The sequence below is a fragment of the Anolis sagrei genome, chromosome 9 (assembly GCF_037176765.1).
Source record: "Anolis sagrei isolate rAnoSag1 chromosome 9, rAnoSag1.mat, whole genome shotgun sequence".
In the NCBI taxonomy this organism is placed as follows: domain Eukaryota; kingdom Metazoa; phylum Chordata; class Lepidosauria; order Squamata; family Dactyloidae; genus Anolis; species Anolis sagrei.
In genome coordinates, this window is record NC_090029.1 from 31,176,153 (window position 1) to 31,191,034 (window position 14,882).

Here is a 14,882-nt window from a genome sequence, read left to right on the forward strand (position 1 = left end):
CTTATAAGGTGTATTTCTCTGTATGTGGCCGCATGTGTCTGCGTGTCATCAAAAATAGCCATGTGTGTCAGTGCTGACACACGTGTCATAGATTCACCATCACGGACATAGATCCAGCTACCTGAAGATGTTAGTAAAACCCTTAGTGATTGCGTTGCTGTAACAGCTCCTTGGCTCTCCAATGATATATGTAGGGTGACTTTCACCTGATCCTACTGTCTCACTGAAAGCAGTGTGAATCGTAACTTATGTTCAAGTATCTACTTGGCATTCATTCTCACTTACATTCTGCTGCAATTAGATAACCAAGTAGAAGCAGGTTGCAATATCTCTTCCTCAATTACAAGGAAACATCCTGATTCATATATGCCTAAAACAATTTTTCATTTTTTGACAAAAGGGTTCTAAGAAACTGCTATTTTCTCTCTATGTCTTCAGGTCCAAAATGCACATATATTTGTGGAGTTCCCATACCATCAAGGTCACTTTCAAAAGTTTCCGCTGATATCCAATCAGTAGATGTTCCTGTGCCATTGACCGTTAAGGCAGCGACGCGAAAACTATATTCCGTACCTCGCTCCAGACCTGAAATAAAGATAGATTTTAAAAATAACACTTCTCACCAATGACTAGGGAGGTACTGTTTCCAATTAAAACGCCAATAACTCCATCTCTGCAGTTAATCACTTGTAAGGAGAAAAACTCTAATATCTTATATATAAATGTTTTTTCTAGAATGTAATTTGGATGAAAAATTGTTTTGAATTCTGCTCCTGTCTTCTGAAGTATTGGCTCTCCCTCCCAATTTGGTGTCATCTGCAAACTTGATGAGCGTGCCTTCTAACCTTTCATCTAAGTCATTAATCAAGATCCTGAAAAGGACCGGCACAGGAATGCAACCCAGGTCTTCATGGGGTGTATAAACTGTGGCATGAGGTCCTTGGGGAGGCAGATGAGGGGGGGGGGATGTTTTTTCTCGTGATGGTAAAGTGTCTCTATCCATGTTGGTAAAAGTCCCATAGTGCAAGATCTTATTGATTTGCTTAACAAAGTTGGATTATACATAAACCCAAATCCTTGTGCTTTCTAGTCCACAGGCCTATCCAGATCCAGAACCCAGACCCAAACTAAAATAGCCCAACCCACCCTGAACCCCAAAAGACCCTCCAAGATCAAAACATTGCAATGTATTGAAACAGTTGTGGATCCGGGCAGGAGGCAGACTGCCTCGGATAATACAGAATGTTGGATGAGCGAAGGTTGGATAAGCGGGACTCTTATGCAGTGGTTCTCAACCTTTCTAATGCCATGACCCCTTAATACAGTTACTCATGTTGTGGTGACTCCCAACCATAACATTATTTTCATTGCTACTTCATAAATTACCTGTCCGAACACATCTCTCCCTATGAGATTAAGATCCTCCGGGGAGGCCCTGCTTTCGGTCCCACCATTGTCACAGGCACAATTGGTGAGGACGAGAGACAGGGCCTTCTCTGTGATTGCTCCCCGGCTATGGAACTCCCTTCCTGGTGAGATCAGGTCAGCCCCCTCTCTCCTGTCCTTTAGAAGGATGGTAAAAACTTGGCTGTGGGACCAAGCTTTCAGGACAAGGCAATAAAGCAGCAATAGGAAAGATGACCAGGCCAAATAGATTTGATGTGGATGACTAGGATGGCTTTAAATGGTGTATTTTAATACTGAGATAAATGTTTTTAATGTTTATATATGTGTTTATGAATTTGTGTCCTGGCATTGAATGTATGCTGCGCTTTGGGTTGAAAAGGGCAGAATATAACTGTTTTAAATAAATAAATAACTTATTTTTGCTACTGTTATGAATCAACATCTAAATATCTGATATGAGGATATATTTTCATTCACTGGACCAAATTTGGCACAAATACCCAATACACTCAAATTTTAATACTGGTGGGGTTGCAGGCGCATTGGTTTTGATATTTGGGAGTTGTAGTTGTGGGATTTATAGTTCACCTGCAATCAAAGAGCATTCTGAACTACACCAATGATGGAACTGAACCAAACTTGGCACACAGAATTCCCATGACCAACAGAAAATACTGGAAGGCTTTGATGGGCATTGAGTTTTGGAATTGTAGTTCACCTACATCCAGAGAGCACTGTGCACTCAAACAATGATGGATCTGGATCAAACTTGGCAAGAATATTCAATATGCCCAAGTGTGAACACTGGTGGAGTTTGGGGGAAATAGACCATGACATTTTGGAGTTGTAGTTGCTGGGATTTATAGTTCACCTACAATCAAAGAGCATTCTGAACCCTACCAATGATGGAATTGAACCAAACTTGGCACACAGAACTCCCATGACCAAAAGAAACTACTGGAAGGGTTTAGTGGCACCTTGGGTATTGGAGTTGTAGTTTACCTATATCCAGAGAGCACTGTGGAATCAAACCACAATGAATCTGGACTAAACTTGGCATGAATAATCAATATGCCTAAATGTGAACCTTGACATTTGGGAGTTGCAGTTGCTGGGATTTATAGCTCACCTACAATCAAAGAACGTTCTGAACCCCACTAACAAGAGAATTGGGCCAAACTTTCCACACAGAACCCCTATGACCAACAGAAAATACTGTGTTTTCTGGTCATCTTTGGTGACTCCTCTGACACCCCCTCATGACCCCCAAGGGTCCTGACCCCCAGATTGAGAAACACTGTTCTAATGTATAAAGCTACTTACTTAACCATATCACATATTTTTATCCCGGCTCTGAAAAATGATTGATATAATAGTTGGGCTGAAAAGATTACAATTCAGTGCACCTTACCAGCAGCTCTCTTTTTTCATCCATATTGTAGGGCATGCATACTAAATACTAATGACTACCAGGGAAAAGAACCTCTAATTAGACCACACTGCCTTCAGACAGAAGACTCCAACCCGCTCACCTTCAATTAGCTGGGAAAGTTGTGTCCCCACAATGCTCTCTGTCACGTCACTTTTGCGAGTCACTTTTCGATAGCGGATTTTATATCCCGTAATTTGCCCGTTGTGCGTTCCTGCAGGCGGGGGCTGCCAATGCATCAGAATGCTCTGTGGGAAGTTAAATTACATTATAAATCATGTTCTTCCTATTAAACCATGCTAATTCCCATGCTTCATCAATCTCCATTACGCAGGCTCAAGAAATAATTTGCACGTAATCTAAAATATTGTGGGTAAACTTGCACAGCATTTCAGGCATTACAATGATATATATTGAAGAAGCTCTGCAGTTTAGATAGCAGAGAACAGTATATTAATTTTTATACAAGCACATCAATGAAACTGCACAGTAAACCACGGACATTGGCAAGTGCTATTACAGGAGAAATCTAAATGTTATTCCACTTCCATACTAAATAATTCTTGCATGACATTCAGAAACATTAGCACTTCCAATTCCAAATGATCTTGTGGCAAATAAAAGTTTAGGCAATTGCACAGGCTAGAAAGCAAGGCACCAGTCAAGACCTCCTCCAGTCTGAAACATAACAAATTCTATCCAAAATTAGCAAAAAGGTAGCAAGCAAAACATCAGCAAATATACACAAAACAACAAAAACAAGTGTCATTCTGATTTTGACAAAGGACAGTTACTTTTAACATTCATGTATGTCTACAGTTATACATTTGCAGCATCTTACCTTAGAGTTTTGCACTTCCAGGGTTAAATTCTGAGGTGCAGCACTAGGAACTAGGAACATAAAAAAGAAGACATTCAAAAGTTAGGCTTTGAAAAATAATAAAGAGGAAGCATCACTAACTTCATGATGTCAAAGGCTTTCATGGCCGGAATCACTGGCTGTGAGTTTTCCGGGCTGTATGGCCATGTACTGTCGCCACTGGGCCTGTATCTGGTTGGCTTTAAAATAGGATGTCTAACCTTTGCCCAGCGGGGCCCAAGGAAAAGTTCTCAGGGGCTTCCTCTACAAAAGAATCTTCAGATGGCTTGAGAAATACAACAAAGACTTTTCTTAATGAAATCAAACAGGAACCACAAGGCTTTCTTGGTAAAGTATTGGTTCTCTCAATCTTGTCCACAGGGAACAGGCACTATCTTCAATAACGTTTTCTTTAAAGGAAAATTCCCCTTTTTAACTACTCCCAGGCTGACTAAAATCCAACCCTCGCTGATGCGTGCTCCGCTACCGGGCCGAACTGCTTCTCGGACGCCGAGTGGACCTACCAGCAAGGCAGTGGATGTTCTCCAGCTGGAGTTCTTTAGTCTTTAAGGCTGTTTTCCTGGAGTTCTTAAAGCTGTTCTCCCCTGGATTGCTTAATGCTGTGGGAATGCTTCCCTGGTGTTTTTTCCCTGGAGATCCTTAAAGGTTGAAGCCTTTGTACAGGGGAAGTTACACACATCCTATACATTGGCTAACCTGGCTGAGACTAACTGAAAAATGTCTCCCTTCCCTCCAAAGCCCAAAAGGGGGGGGGCAGAACTAGGGAACCCAATGATAATTGACAGGTGGCTTGCCCTATGACTGCAGCCAAAAGAAGCCACCTATCTGCAGAGTCCCTGAAACTTAGGACTACAAACAAACATTCAATGTAAACCAAACAAAATTGGAGCTCCTGGTACAGCTGTTCCAGAACAGGCCATGTTCTAGAAGCATTCTATCCTGATGTTTCACCCACATCTATGGCAGGCATCCTCAGAGTTTGTGAGGTCTGTTGGAAACTAGGCAAGTGGAGAATATATATGTGTGGAATGTCCAGGGTGGGAGAAAGAACTCTTGTCTGTTGGAGGCAAGTGTGAATGTTGCAATTGGCCACCTTAATTAGCATTTAATGGCCTTGTAGCTTGAAGGCCTGGCTGATTGTGCCTGGGGGGATTCTTTGTTGAGAGGTATTAGCTGACCCTGATTGACTATTGTCTGGAATTCCCCTGCTTTTTGAGTGTTGCTCCAGAGTGAACCGGACTGGATGGGAGTCAGCTGCATTAAGATCACTTCTGACCAAAATGTCATGAGTTTGAAGCCAGCCCGGGTTGGAGTGAGCTCCCGACCAAAATTGTGTAGATTGTTGTCGACCTTTGCAACCCGAAAGACAGTTGTATCTGTCAAGTAGGAAAATTAGGTACCACTTTGTGGGGAGGCTAAATTAACTGATTTACGAGGCCATAAAAAATCTCCAGGAAGTATGCAAAGTATGAGGAAGCGACAGCTCCCCTGGTGGCCAGAAGTTGGAAAGTTAATAGCCTCTGAGTGTCTGTCTATATATGTTGTGTGTTATGGCATTGAAGGTTTGCCATGTATAGGTACATTGTATTTATAGTAATATAAATACTATAAATAAATAAATAAATAAATAAATTGGGGGGGGGCAGTGGACAGTTCCACCTTATCTCCTGTGCTATGCTAATAATATAACGTAATGTAATATATTGTATATACATGTAATATTTATAATATTACTAGCTTGGGGACCCGGCGTTGCCCGGGTTATTAGAGAAAGTGGGTAATGGCGGTTCTGTATGCCAAGTTTGGACTTTATTGGTCTTTGGATAATGGCTGCATTATTTTCAGGAAGTGAGTGAAGGTACCTGAAGTCCCATCATCCATGGGCCATCCTCCTACAAACAGCAGCAGGATATAGAGTGGGTCATGGGGGCTCTGTGTGCCAAGTTTGGTCTTTATCAGTCATTAGATGAGGGTGACAGTGGTGTCAGTAAGTGAGTGAAGGTACTGCAAGTCCCATTATCCAAAGTCCATCCTCTTTCAAAGAGCAGCAGAATGTAGAGTGGATCATGGGGGCTCTATGTGCCAAGTTTGGTCTTGATTGGTCATTAGAAGAGGGTTGCAGCAATCTTTGGCAGGGAATGGAGGTACTTGAAGTCCCATCATCCATGGTCTGTCCTCCTCCAAACTGCACCAGGATGTAGAGTGGGTCATTGGAGCTTCATGTGCCAAGTTTAGTCTTGATTAGTCATTGGCGAGGGTCTCAGTCGTCTCAGGAAGTGAGTGAAGTGACTGCAAGTCCCATCATCCATTGTCAAATTCTTCCAAACCGCACCAGGATGTAGAGTGGGTCATGCTGGGTCTCTGTGTAAATTGTGTTCCTGATCCATCATTGTTGGCAGTTGTAATGGTCTTAGGAAGGGAGTGCAGGTATTGCAAGTCCCATCGTCCATGGTGCATCCTCCTTCAAACTGCACCTGGATGTAGAGTGCGTCATGGAGACTCAGTGTGCCAAGTTTGGTCTTTATCGGTAATTGGATGAGCGTTGCTGTGGTCTCAGGAATTGCGCAAAAGTACTGCAAGTCCCATAATCCATGGTCTATCCCCAGCCAAACACACACCAGGATGTAAAGTGGGTCATGAGAGGTCTATGTGCCAAGTTTGGTCCTGATCAGACATTGGATGAGGTTAACAGCGGTCTCAGAATGTGAGTGATGGTACTGCAAGTCCCATCATCCAAAGTCGATCCTCCTTCAAACTGCAGCAGGATGCAGAGTGGGTCATGGGGGCTCTGTGTGCCAAGTTTGATATTGATCAGACATTAGATGAGGGTTGCAGCCGTCTTGGGAAGAGAGTGGAGGTACTTCAAGTCCTATCATCCATGGTCTGTCCTCCTCAAAAGTGCACCAGGATGTAGAGTGGGTCATGGGGACTCTGTGTGCCAAGTTTGGTCTTTATCGGTAATTGGATGAGCGTTGCAGTGGTATGAAGAATTAAGCAATGGTACTGCAAGTCCCATAATCCATGGTTCATACTCCTCCAAACTGCAGTAGGATGTCGAGTGGGTGATGGGGGCTCTGTGTGCCTATTTCGGTCTGTATTGGGAGTGTTCTGACCCAGCCCCCTTTGGCCTTTCCTTTCCTCTCTTTTTCATCTCGGAATGTTGGATTTGAGGCTGGCCAATCAGAGACCATATGCAAATTTCCTTCTGTCATGCACCGTTTCTGCCATGAACCCTCTTCTCCACCAGGGGCTCCTATTGAAGCTGCCCAATCAGAGACCATATGCAAATAGCACCACAGCGGCAGCCAATCAGAACGCTGGCACATACACCGCCCTCCACAATTCCTCTGTCCTATACAAACAAACACTCTTCTTTATTATATACTAGCTTGGGGACCCGGCGTTGCCCGGGTTATTAGAGAAAGTGGGTAATGGCGGTTCTGTATGCCAAGTTTGGTCTTTATTGGACTTTGGATAATGGCAGCATTATTTTCAGGAAGTGAGTGAAAGTACTTCAAAGTCCCATCATCCATGGGCCATCCTCCTACAAACAGCAGCAGGATATAGAGTGGGTCATGGGGGCTCTGTGTGCCAAGTTTGGTCTTTATCAGTTATTAGATGAGGGTGGCAGTGGTGTCAGTAAGTGAGTGAAGGTACTGCAAGTCCCATCATGCAAAGTCCATCCCCTTTCAAACTGCAGCAGGATGTAGAGTGGATCATGGGGGCTCTGTGTGCCAAGTGTGGTCTTGATTGGTCATTAGAAGAGTGTTGCAGCAATCTTTGGAAGGGAGTGGAGGTACTTGAAGTCCCATCATCCATGGTCTGTCCTCCTCCAAACTGCACCAGGATGTAGAGTGGGTCATTGGAGCTCCATGTGCCAAGTTTAGTCTTGATTAGTCATTGGCGAGGGTCTCAGTGGTCTCAGGAAGTGAGCAAAGGTACTGCAAGTCCCATCATCCATCTCCAAATTTTTCCAAACAACACCAGGTCGTAAAGTGGGTCATGAGAGGTCTATGTGCCAAGTTTGGTCTTGATCCGTCATTGGATGAGGTTTGCAGAGGTCTCAGAATGTGAGTGAAGGTATTGGAAGTTCCATCATCCCTGGTCCACCCTTCTCCAAAACTGCAGCAGGATGTAGAGTGGGTCATGGGGGCTCTGTGTGCCAACGTTGGTCTTGATTGGTCATTAGATGAGTTTTGCAGCAGTCTTGGGTAGTGGAGGTACTTGAGGTCCCATCATCCATGGTCTGTCGTCCTCCAAACTGCTCCAGGATGTAGAGTGGGTCATTGTAGCTCCATGTGCCAAGTTTAGTCTTGATGAGTCATTGGCGAGGGTCTCAGTGGTCTCAGGAAGTGAGTGAAGTGACTGCAAGTCCCATCATCCATTGTCAAATTCTTCCAAACTGCAGCAGGATGTAGAGTGAGTTATGCAGGCTCTCTGTGTAAATTGTGGTCCTGATCCATCATCGTTGGCAGTTGTAATGGTCTTAGGAAGGGAGTCCAGGTATTGCAAGTCCCATCGTCCATGGTGCATCCTCCTTCAAACTGCACCTGGATGTAGAGTGCGTCATGGAGACTCAGTGTGCCAAGTTTGGTATTTTTTGGTAATTGGATGAGGGTTGCAGTGGTCTGAAGAACTGAGCAATGGTACTGCAAGTCCCATAATCCACAGTCCATCCCCGGCCAAACCACACCAGGACGTACAGTGGGTCATGAGAGGTCTATGTGCGAAGTTTGGTCCTGATCAGTCATTGGATGAGGTTAACAGCGGTCTCAGAATGTGAGTGATGGTACCGCAAGTCCCATCATCCATAGTTCATCCTCCTCCAAACTGCAGTAGGATGTAGAGTGGGTGATGGGGGCTCTGTCTGCCTATTTCGGTCTGTATTGGGAGTGTTCTGACCCAGCCCCCAGCCTTTCCTTTCCTCTCTTTCTCATCTCGGAATGTTGGATTTGAGGCTGGCCAATCAGAGACCATATGCAAATTTCCTTCTGTCATGCCCCGTTTCTGCCATGAACCCTCTTCTCCACCAGGGGCTCCTATTGAAGCTGGCCAATCAGAGACCATATGCAAATAGCACCACAGCGGCAGCCAATCAGAACGCTGCCACATACACTTCCGCCCTCCACAATTCCTCTGTCCTATACAAACAAACACTCTTCTTTATTATATACTAGCTTGGGGACCCGGCGTTGCCCGGGTTATTAGAGAAAGTGGTAATGGCGGTTCTGTATGCCAAGTTTGGTCTTTATTGGTCTTTGGATAACGGCTGCATTATTTTCAGGAAGTGAGTGAAGGTACTTGAAGTCCCATCATCCATGGCCCATCCTCCTACAAACAGCAGCAGGATATAGAGTGGGTCATGGAGGCTCTGTGTGCCAAGTTTGGTCTTTATCAGTCATTAGATGAGGGTGGCAGTGGTGTCAGTAAGTGAGTGAAGGTACTGCAAGTCCCATCATCCAAAGTCCATCCTCTTTCAAATTGCAGCAGGATGTAGAGTGGATCATGGGGGCTCTGTGTGCCAAGTTTGGTCTTGATTGGTCATTAGAAGAGGGTTGTAGCAATCTTCGGAAGGGAGTGGAGGTACTTAAAGTCCCATCATCCATGGTCTGTCCTCCTCCAAACTGCACCAGGATGTAGAGTGGGTCATTGGAGCTCCATGTGCCAAGTTTAGTCTTGATTAGTCATTGGCGAGGGTCTCAGTGGTCTCAAGAAGTGAGCAAAGGTACTTCAAGTCCCATCATCCATCTCCAATTTTTTCCAAACAACACCAGGACGTAAAGTGGGTCATGAGAGGTCTATGTGCCAAGTTTGGTCTTGATCCGTCATTGGATGAGGTTTGCAGAGGTCTCAGAATGTGAGTGAAGGTACTGGAAGTTCCATCATCCATGGTCAACCCTCCTCCAAAACTGCAGCAGGCTGTAGAGTGGGTCATGGGGGCTCTGTGTGCCAACTTTGGTCTTGATTGGTCATTAGATGAGTTTTGCAGCAGTCTTGGGGAGTGGAGGTACTTGAAGTCCCATCATCCATGATCTGTCCTCCTCCAAACCACACCAGGATGTAGAGTGGGTCATTGGAGCTCCTTGTGCCAAGTTTAGTCTTGATGAGTCATTGGCGAGGGTCTCAGTGGTCTCAGGAAGTGAGTGAAGTGACTGCAAGTCCCATCATCCATTGTCAAATTCTTCCAAACCACACCAGGATGTAGAGTGAGTTATGCAGGCTCTCTGTGTAAATTGTGGTCCTGATCCATCATCGTTGGCAGTAGTAATGGTCTTAGGAAGGGAGTCCAGCTATTGCAAGTCCCATCGTCCATGGTGCATCCTCCTTCAAACTGCACCTGGATGTAGAGTGCGTCATGGAGACTCAGTGTGCCAAGTTTGGTATTTATTGGTAATTGGATGAGGGTTGCAGTGGTCTGAAGAATTCAGCAATGGTACTGCAAGTCCCATAATCCACGGTCCATCCCCGGCCAAACCACACCAGGACGTAAAGTGGGTCATGAGAGGTCTATGCGCGAAGTTTGGTCCTGATCAGTCATTGGATAAGGTTAACAGCGGTATCAGAATGTGAGTGGTGGTACTGCAAGTCCCATCATCCATGGTTCATACTCCTCCAAACTGCAGTAGGATGTAGAGTGGGTGATGGGGGCTCTGTGTGCCTATTTCGGTCTGTATTGGGAGTGTTCTGACTCAGCCCCCTTTGGCCTTTCCTTTCCTCTCTTTCTCATCTCGGAATGTTGGATTTGAGGCTGGCCAATCAGAGACCATATGCAAATTTCCTTCTGTCATGCCCCGTTTCTGCCATGAACCCTCTTCTCCACCAGGGGCTCCTCTTGAAGCTGGCCAATTAGAGACCATATGCAAATAGCACCGCTGCCCAGCCAATCGGAATGTTGGAACTTTCTGGCTGGCCAATCAGAACGCTGGCACATACACCGTCCGCCCTCCGCCCTCCACAATTCCTCTGTCCGATACAAACACTCTTCTTTATTATATACTAGCTTGGTTGCATTATTTTCAGGAAGTGAGTGAAGGTACTCATCCATGGGCCATCCTCCTACAAACAGCAGCAGAATATAGAGTGGGTCATGGGGGCTCTGTGTGCCAAGTTTGGTCTTTATCAGTCATTAGATGAAGGTGTCAGTGGTGTCAGTAAGTGAGTGAAGGTACTGCAAGTCCCATCATGCAAAGTCCATCCCCTTTCAAACTGCAGCAGGATGTAGAGTGGATCATGGGGGCTCTGTGTGCCAACTTTGGTTTTGATTGGTCATTAGATGAGTTTTGCAGCAGTCTTGGGTAGTGTAGGTACTTGAAGTCCCATCATCCATGGTCTGTCGTCCTCCAAACTGCTCCAGGATGTTGAGTGGGTCATTGAAGCTCCATGTGCCAAGTCTAGTCTTGATGAGTCATTGGCGAGGGTCTCAGTGGTCTCAGGAAGTGAGTGAAGTGACTGCAAGTCCCATCATCCATTGTTAAATTCTTCCAAACCACACCAGGATGTAGAGTGGGTCATGCTGGGTCTCTGTGTAAATTGTGGTCCTCATCCATCATCGTTGGCAGATGTAATGGTCTTCGGAAGGGAGTGCAGGTATTGCAAGTCCCATCGTCCATGGTGCATCCTCCTTCAAACTGCACCTGGATGTAGAGAGCGTCATGGAGACTCAGTGTGCCAAGTTTGGTATTTATTGGTAATTGGATGAGGGTTGCAGTGGTCTGAAGCAATGGTACTGCAAGTCTCATAATCCACGGTCCATCCCCGGCCAAACCACACCAGGACGTAAAGTGGGTCATTAGAGGTCTATGTGCAAAGTTTGGTCCTGATCAGTGATTGGATAAGGTTAACAGCGGTCTCAGAATGTGAGTGGTGGTACTGCAAGTCCCATCATCCATGGTTCATACTCCACCAAGCTGCAGTAGGATGTAGAGTGGGTGATGGGGGCTCTGTGTGCCTATTTCGGTCTGTATTGGTAGTGTTCTGACCCAGCCCCCGGCCTTTCCTTTCCTCTCTTTCTCATCTCGGAATGTTGGATTTGAGGTTGGCCAATCAGAGACCATATGCAAATTTCCTTCTCATGACTCCGTTTCTGTCATAAACTCTTTTCTCCACCAGGGGCTCCTCTTGAAGCTGGCCAATCAGTGACCATATGCAAATAGCACGGCTGCCCAGCCAATCGGAATCTTTGAACTTTCAGGCTGGCCAATCAGAGACCACAGTGGCAGCCAATCAGAAAGCGAGCACATACACCGCCACACTTTTGCCCTCCGCATACAAGTTTTGACTTTTATTATATATATAGATAGATATAGATACAGATATAGATATAGATAATGTAATGCAATATAATACTAATAATAATGATATTATAATTATATATTTATATTACATGTAATCTTACTAATAATATTACAATATAATGTTATAGTACAATAAAGTAATATTTAACATTGACATTGTACTATGCTAATAACATAATATATTGTATGTATATATATCTTGTAAGCCGCTCTGAGTCCCCTTCAGCGTGAGAAGGGTGGCATATAAATGTTGTAAATAAATAAATAAATTTACTGTCCTGATTTTAGAGGGTTTTTTTTAATACTGGCAGCAATAGGAGAAAGGAGAAAGAGATTTTGTGAATACTTTAACACGCTGAATGTGTTTCTTATTCTGCAACTGCTTTAAATATTCAGTGCACGATGCTTCATAAAAGGCTAATATAATCGTTTTCGTATTCATAATTTAGTAGTTAATAATCACAGCAACCGAGAATCATGTATCATCTAAAAGATTAATTTTCTTGTGCCGAAGTTTTGTACATAAACAGTTGTGGGTATCTGATGAAGAGGGCTGGAATTCATGAAAGCTTGTTCCAAATTGCTCAGACTTGAGGTGCCATGAGACCACGAGATACGGCCATAAGATTGCGAATGGAAAGGAAACTATGGGAAACCTGAAAGCCAACATTAATTAAACTTGTTCTTAAAGCAGAAAAAGGTGTAATGCAGTAATGTATTAGAGATCTAAAACACATCTCTCTCAACGTCCCACCTTGAAATCTAAGATTATCTGGGGAGGCCCTGTTCTCGATCCAGCCATCTTTGCAAGTGCGCTTGGTGGGGACAAGGGACAGAGCCTTCTTGGTGGTGGCCCCCTGCCTGTGGACTGCTCTCCCTAGCAAAATTAGGTCGGCTCCATCCCTCCTTTCTTTTAGGAAGAAGCTCAAAACATGGTTTTGGGACCAGGCTTCCGGACAGTAGGTTGGCAGTAATCACTATATGTGAATTCTGACAATGACAGACTTTGGACTAAGTCGTCGGTTGCTAAATTAGATGTGGATTCGATTATAGAATGAATAATAATGGTTTAAATGTATTTTATTTTAATGTTTTATCTTTTGAACAATGTTGTTTGTAATGTGTTTTTGCTCCCAGTCTCTGGAACGGGGAGCAAAACTGCGGCCATTGTAAGCCACCCTGAATCTGCCTTCTGGGGTTGAGAACGATGGGGTAGAAATGTTGGAAATAATAATAATAAATAATTCTAATAAATATATACTTGATGACAGCATTAGGCAACTACTCATATTAAGAGAAAATCTTTCCCACAAAAGACATAGGTCAAGTAACATATTCCATTAATGGGACAATTTTATCCAGCCTCTAACTACTATGTTTAATTTATTGTTTAATGAATCGTATAATGTGTTTTTAATTATTTTTAATGTTTTAAATGCAAGTTTTGATTGTTTATATACTGATAGCATCATGATGCTTGTGTGAGGCCGCCCCGAGTCCCCCTTCGGGGGGGGGGGGGGGGGAGAAGGGCGGGTAGAAATGCATTAAATAAATAATAATAAATAAATAATACCAAACTGCAATTCTATTGTCAGATTGTTCTAATCTGCTACCTTGGCTGAAGCTCAGCTTTATCTTTTGCGAAGTCCTATTTGTTAAACTAGACACACATTTTAGTGATTAACAGCATCCTTCTGGGATGCAGAACAAACTTGGGATAGGTGCTGTTTATCTGCTTTAAGATCACATACATAGTTGTCTGGGCTGTTGCACCGCAATCAATCAAGTTGAATGGTCTAAATATAGCGAATGTGATAAGTTGCCTGTGCCCACAGATTCACACCTTTCAGAGAAACAGAATGTTCAACTAGTTGCATTAGATCATATTTTTCTCAACTTTAAGGAGAACTAAGAAGTAGCAGAGAAGCAACGAAGGAAGTCGAAGATATAAAAGCTATTACTCTGCAAAAGAAAGTTATACTGCTCTGAGATATACATTTAAATATATAGATATGAGCTCTCTTTAAAACAAAGCGAATGGGGAAATTGTACAATTTTTTAGCTAGAATGCACTTACCATCTGACAGTGTTCGGATAACCACATCTTGCGTAGAAACACCTGGGCCATGTTTATTGTATGCCACAACTCGGAAACTATATTCTGTGTACTTTTTTAGGCCAGTGATGGTATAGGAAAGACCTCCAATGTCAATGTCCTGCATTTCAAACAGAAGTAAATTGTGCAGCCGTATAAAACACTGCTTCAGTTGATTTCTGTAAACAAACAGCAGGCATCCTAGCTGGAATACATTCCAGAACTCATGCGCTCAGAAATAATGACCCAAATATGTTCTAAAATCTAAAACGAATGTGACTAAACCAGTTTTTTTCCCATTCTGTATCAACTTTGAAAACTGAGCCTGACTCTATCTCTACTTAATTAACACAGCGGGATATCAAAAAGTAGGTTGCTTACTTGCAACGTTGGCTTTCCATGTGGTCATCAATGTTGCATTTGCACAAAGACGTGCATTGAGAAGATTTTTAGTGCTAACTCTTCCCATCTCTTTAAAGGTGCCCGTTAGAGAACATCAGAGGGACTTGTTTTAAGTCTAACAGAAAGATGGGAAGGAGGGTGGGTTGTGTCAACATAGATGACCGCTTGGAGAAGCACAGTTATAGCAACCACTTGTTTTGAAGACTCTCCTTCTCTCACACACAATGGAGACAGTAGGACCAATATCTAAGTGATTGGTAACCAATCTTTGGTCCTTGGCTGCTATTAGAATTCAATTCCCAGAAGCATTTGCAACCTAGTTAAAAGTCAATAATGTTATGAATTGTAATTCAACAAGATCTGGGAACACACAGA

At 43.7% G+C, this 14,882-nt stretch overlaps 1 protein-coding gene across 11 annotated transcripts in view; it reads right to left on the reverse strand.

Annotated features, from left to right (window-relative positions):
- The window catches only part of NEO1 (neogenin 1), a 124,883-nt gene that overhangs the window by 35,346 nt on the left and 74,655 nt on the right, over positions 1–14,882 (reverse strand). For all 11 annotated transcript variants that reach the window (XM_067471419.1, XM_067471420.1, XM_067471418.1 and 8 more), the window contains exons 11-14: positions 14,088–14,226; positions 3,678–3,727; positions 2,940–3,084; positions 475–585 (exon numbers count right to left, since the gene is read on the reverse strand). In XM_067471419.1, coding sequence (XP_067327520.1) covers positions 475–585; positions 2,940–3,084; positions 3,678–3,727; positions 14,088–14,226 — 445 coding nt within the window. The remainder of the gene's footprint in view (positions 1–474; positions 586–2,939; positions 3,085–3,677; positions 3,728–14,087; positions 14,227–14,882) is intronic.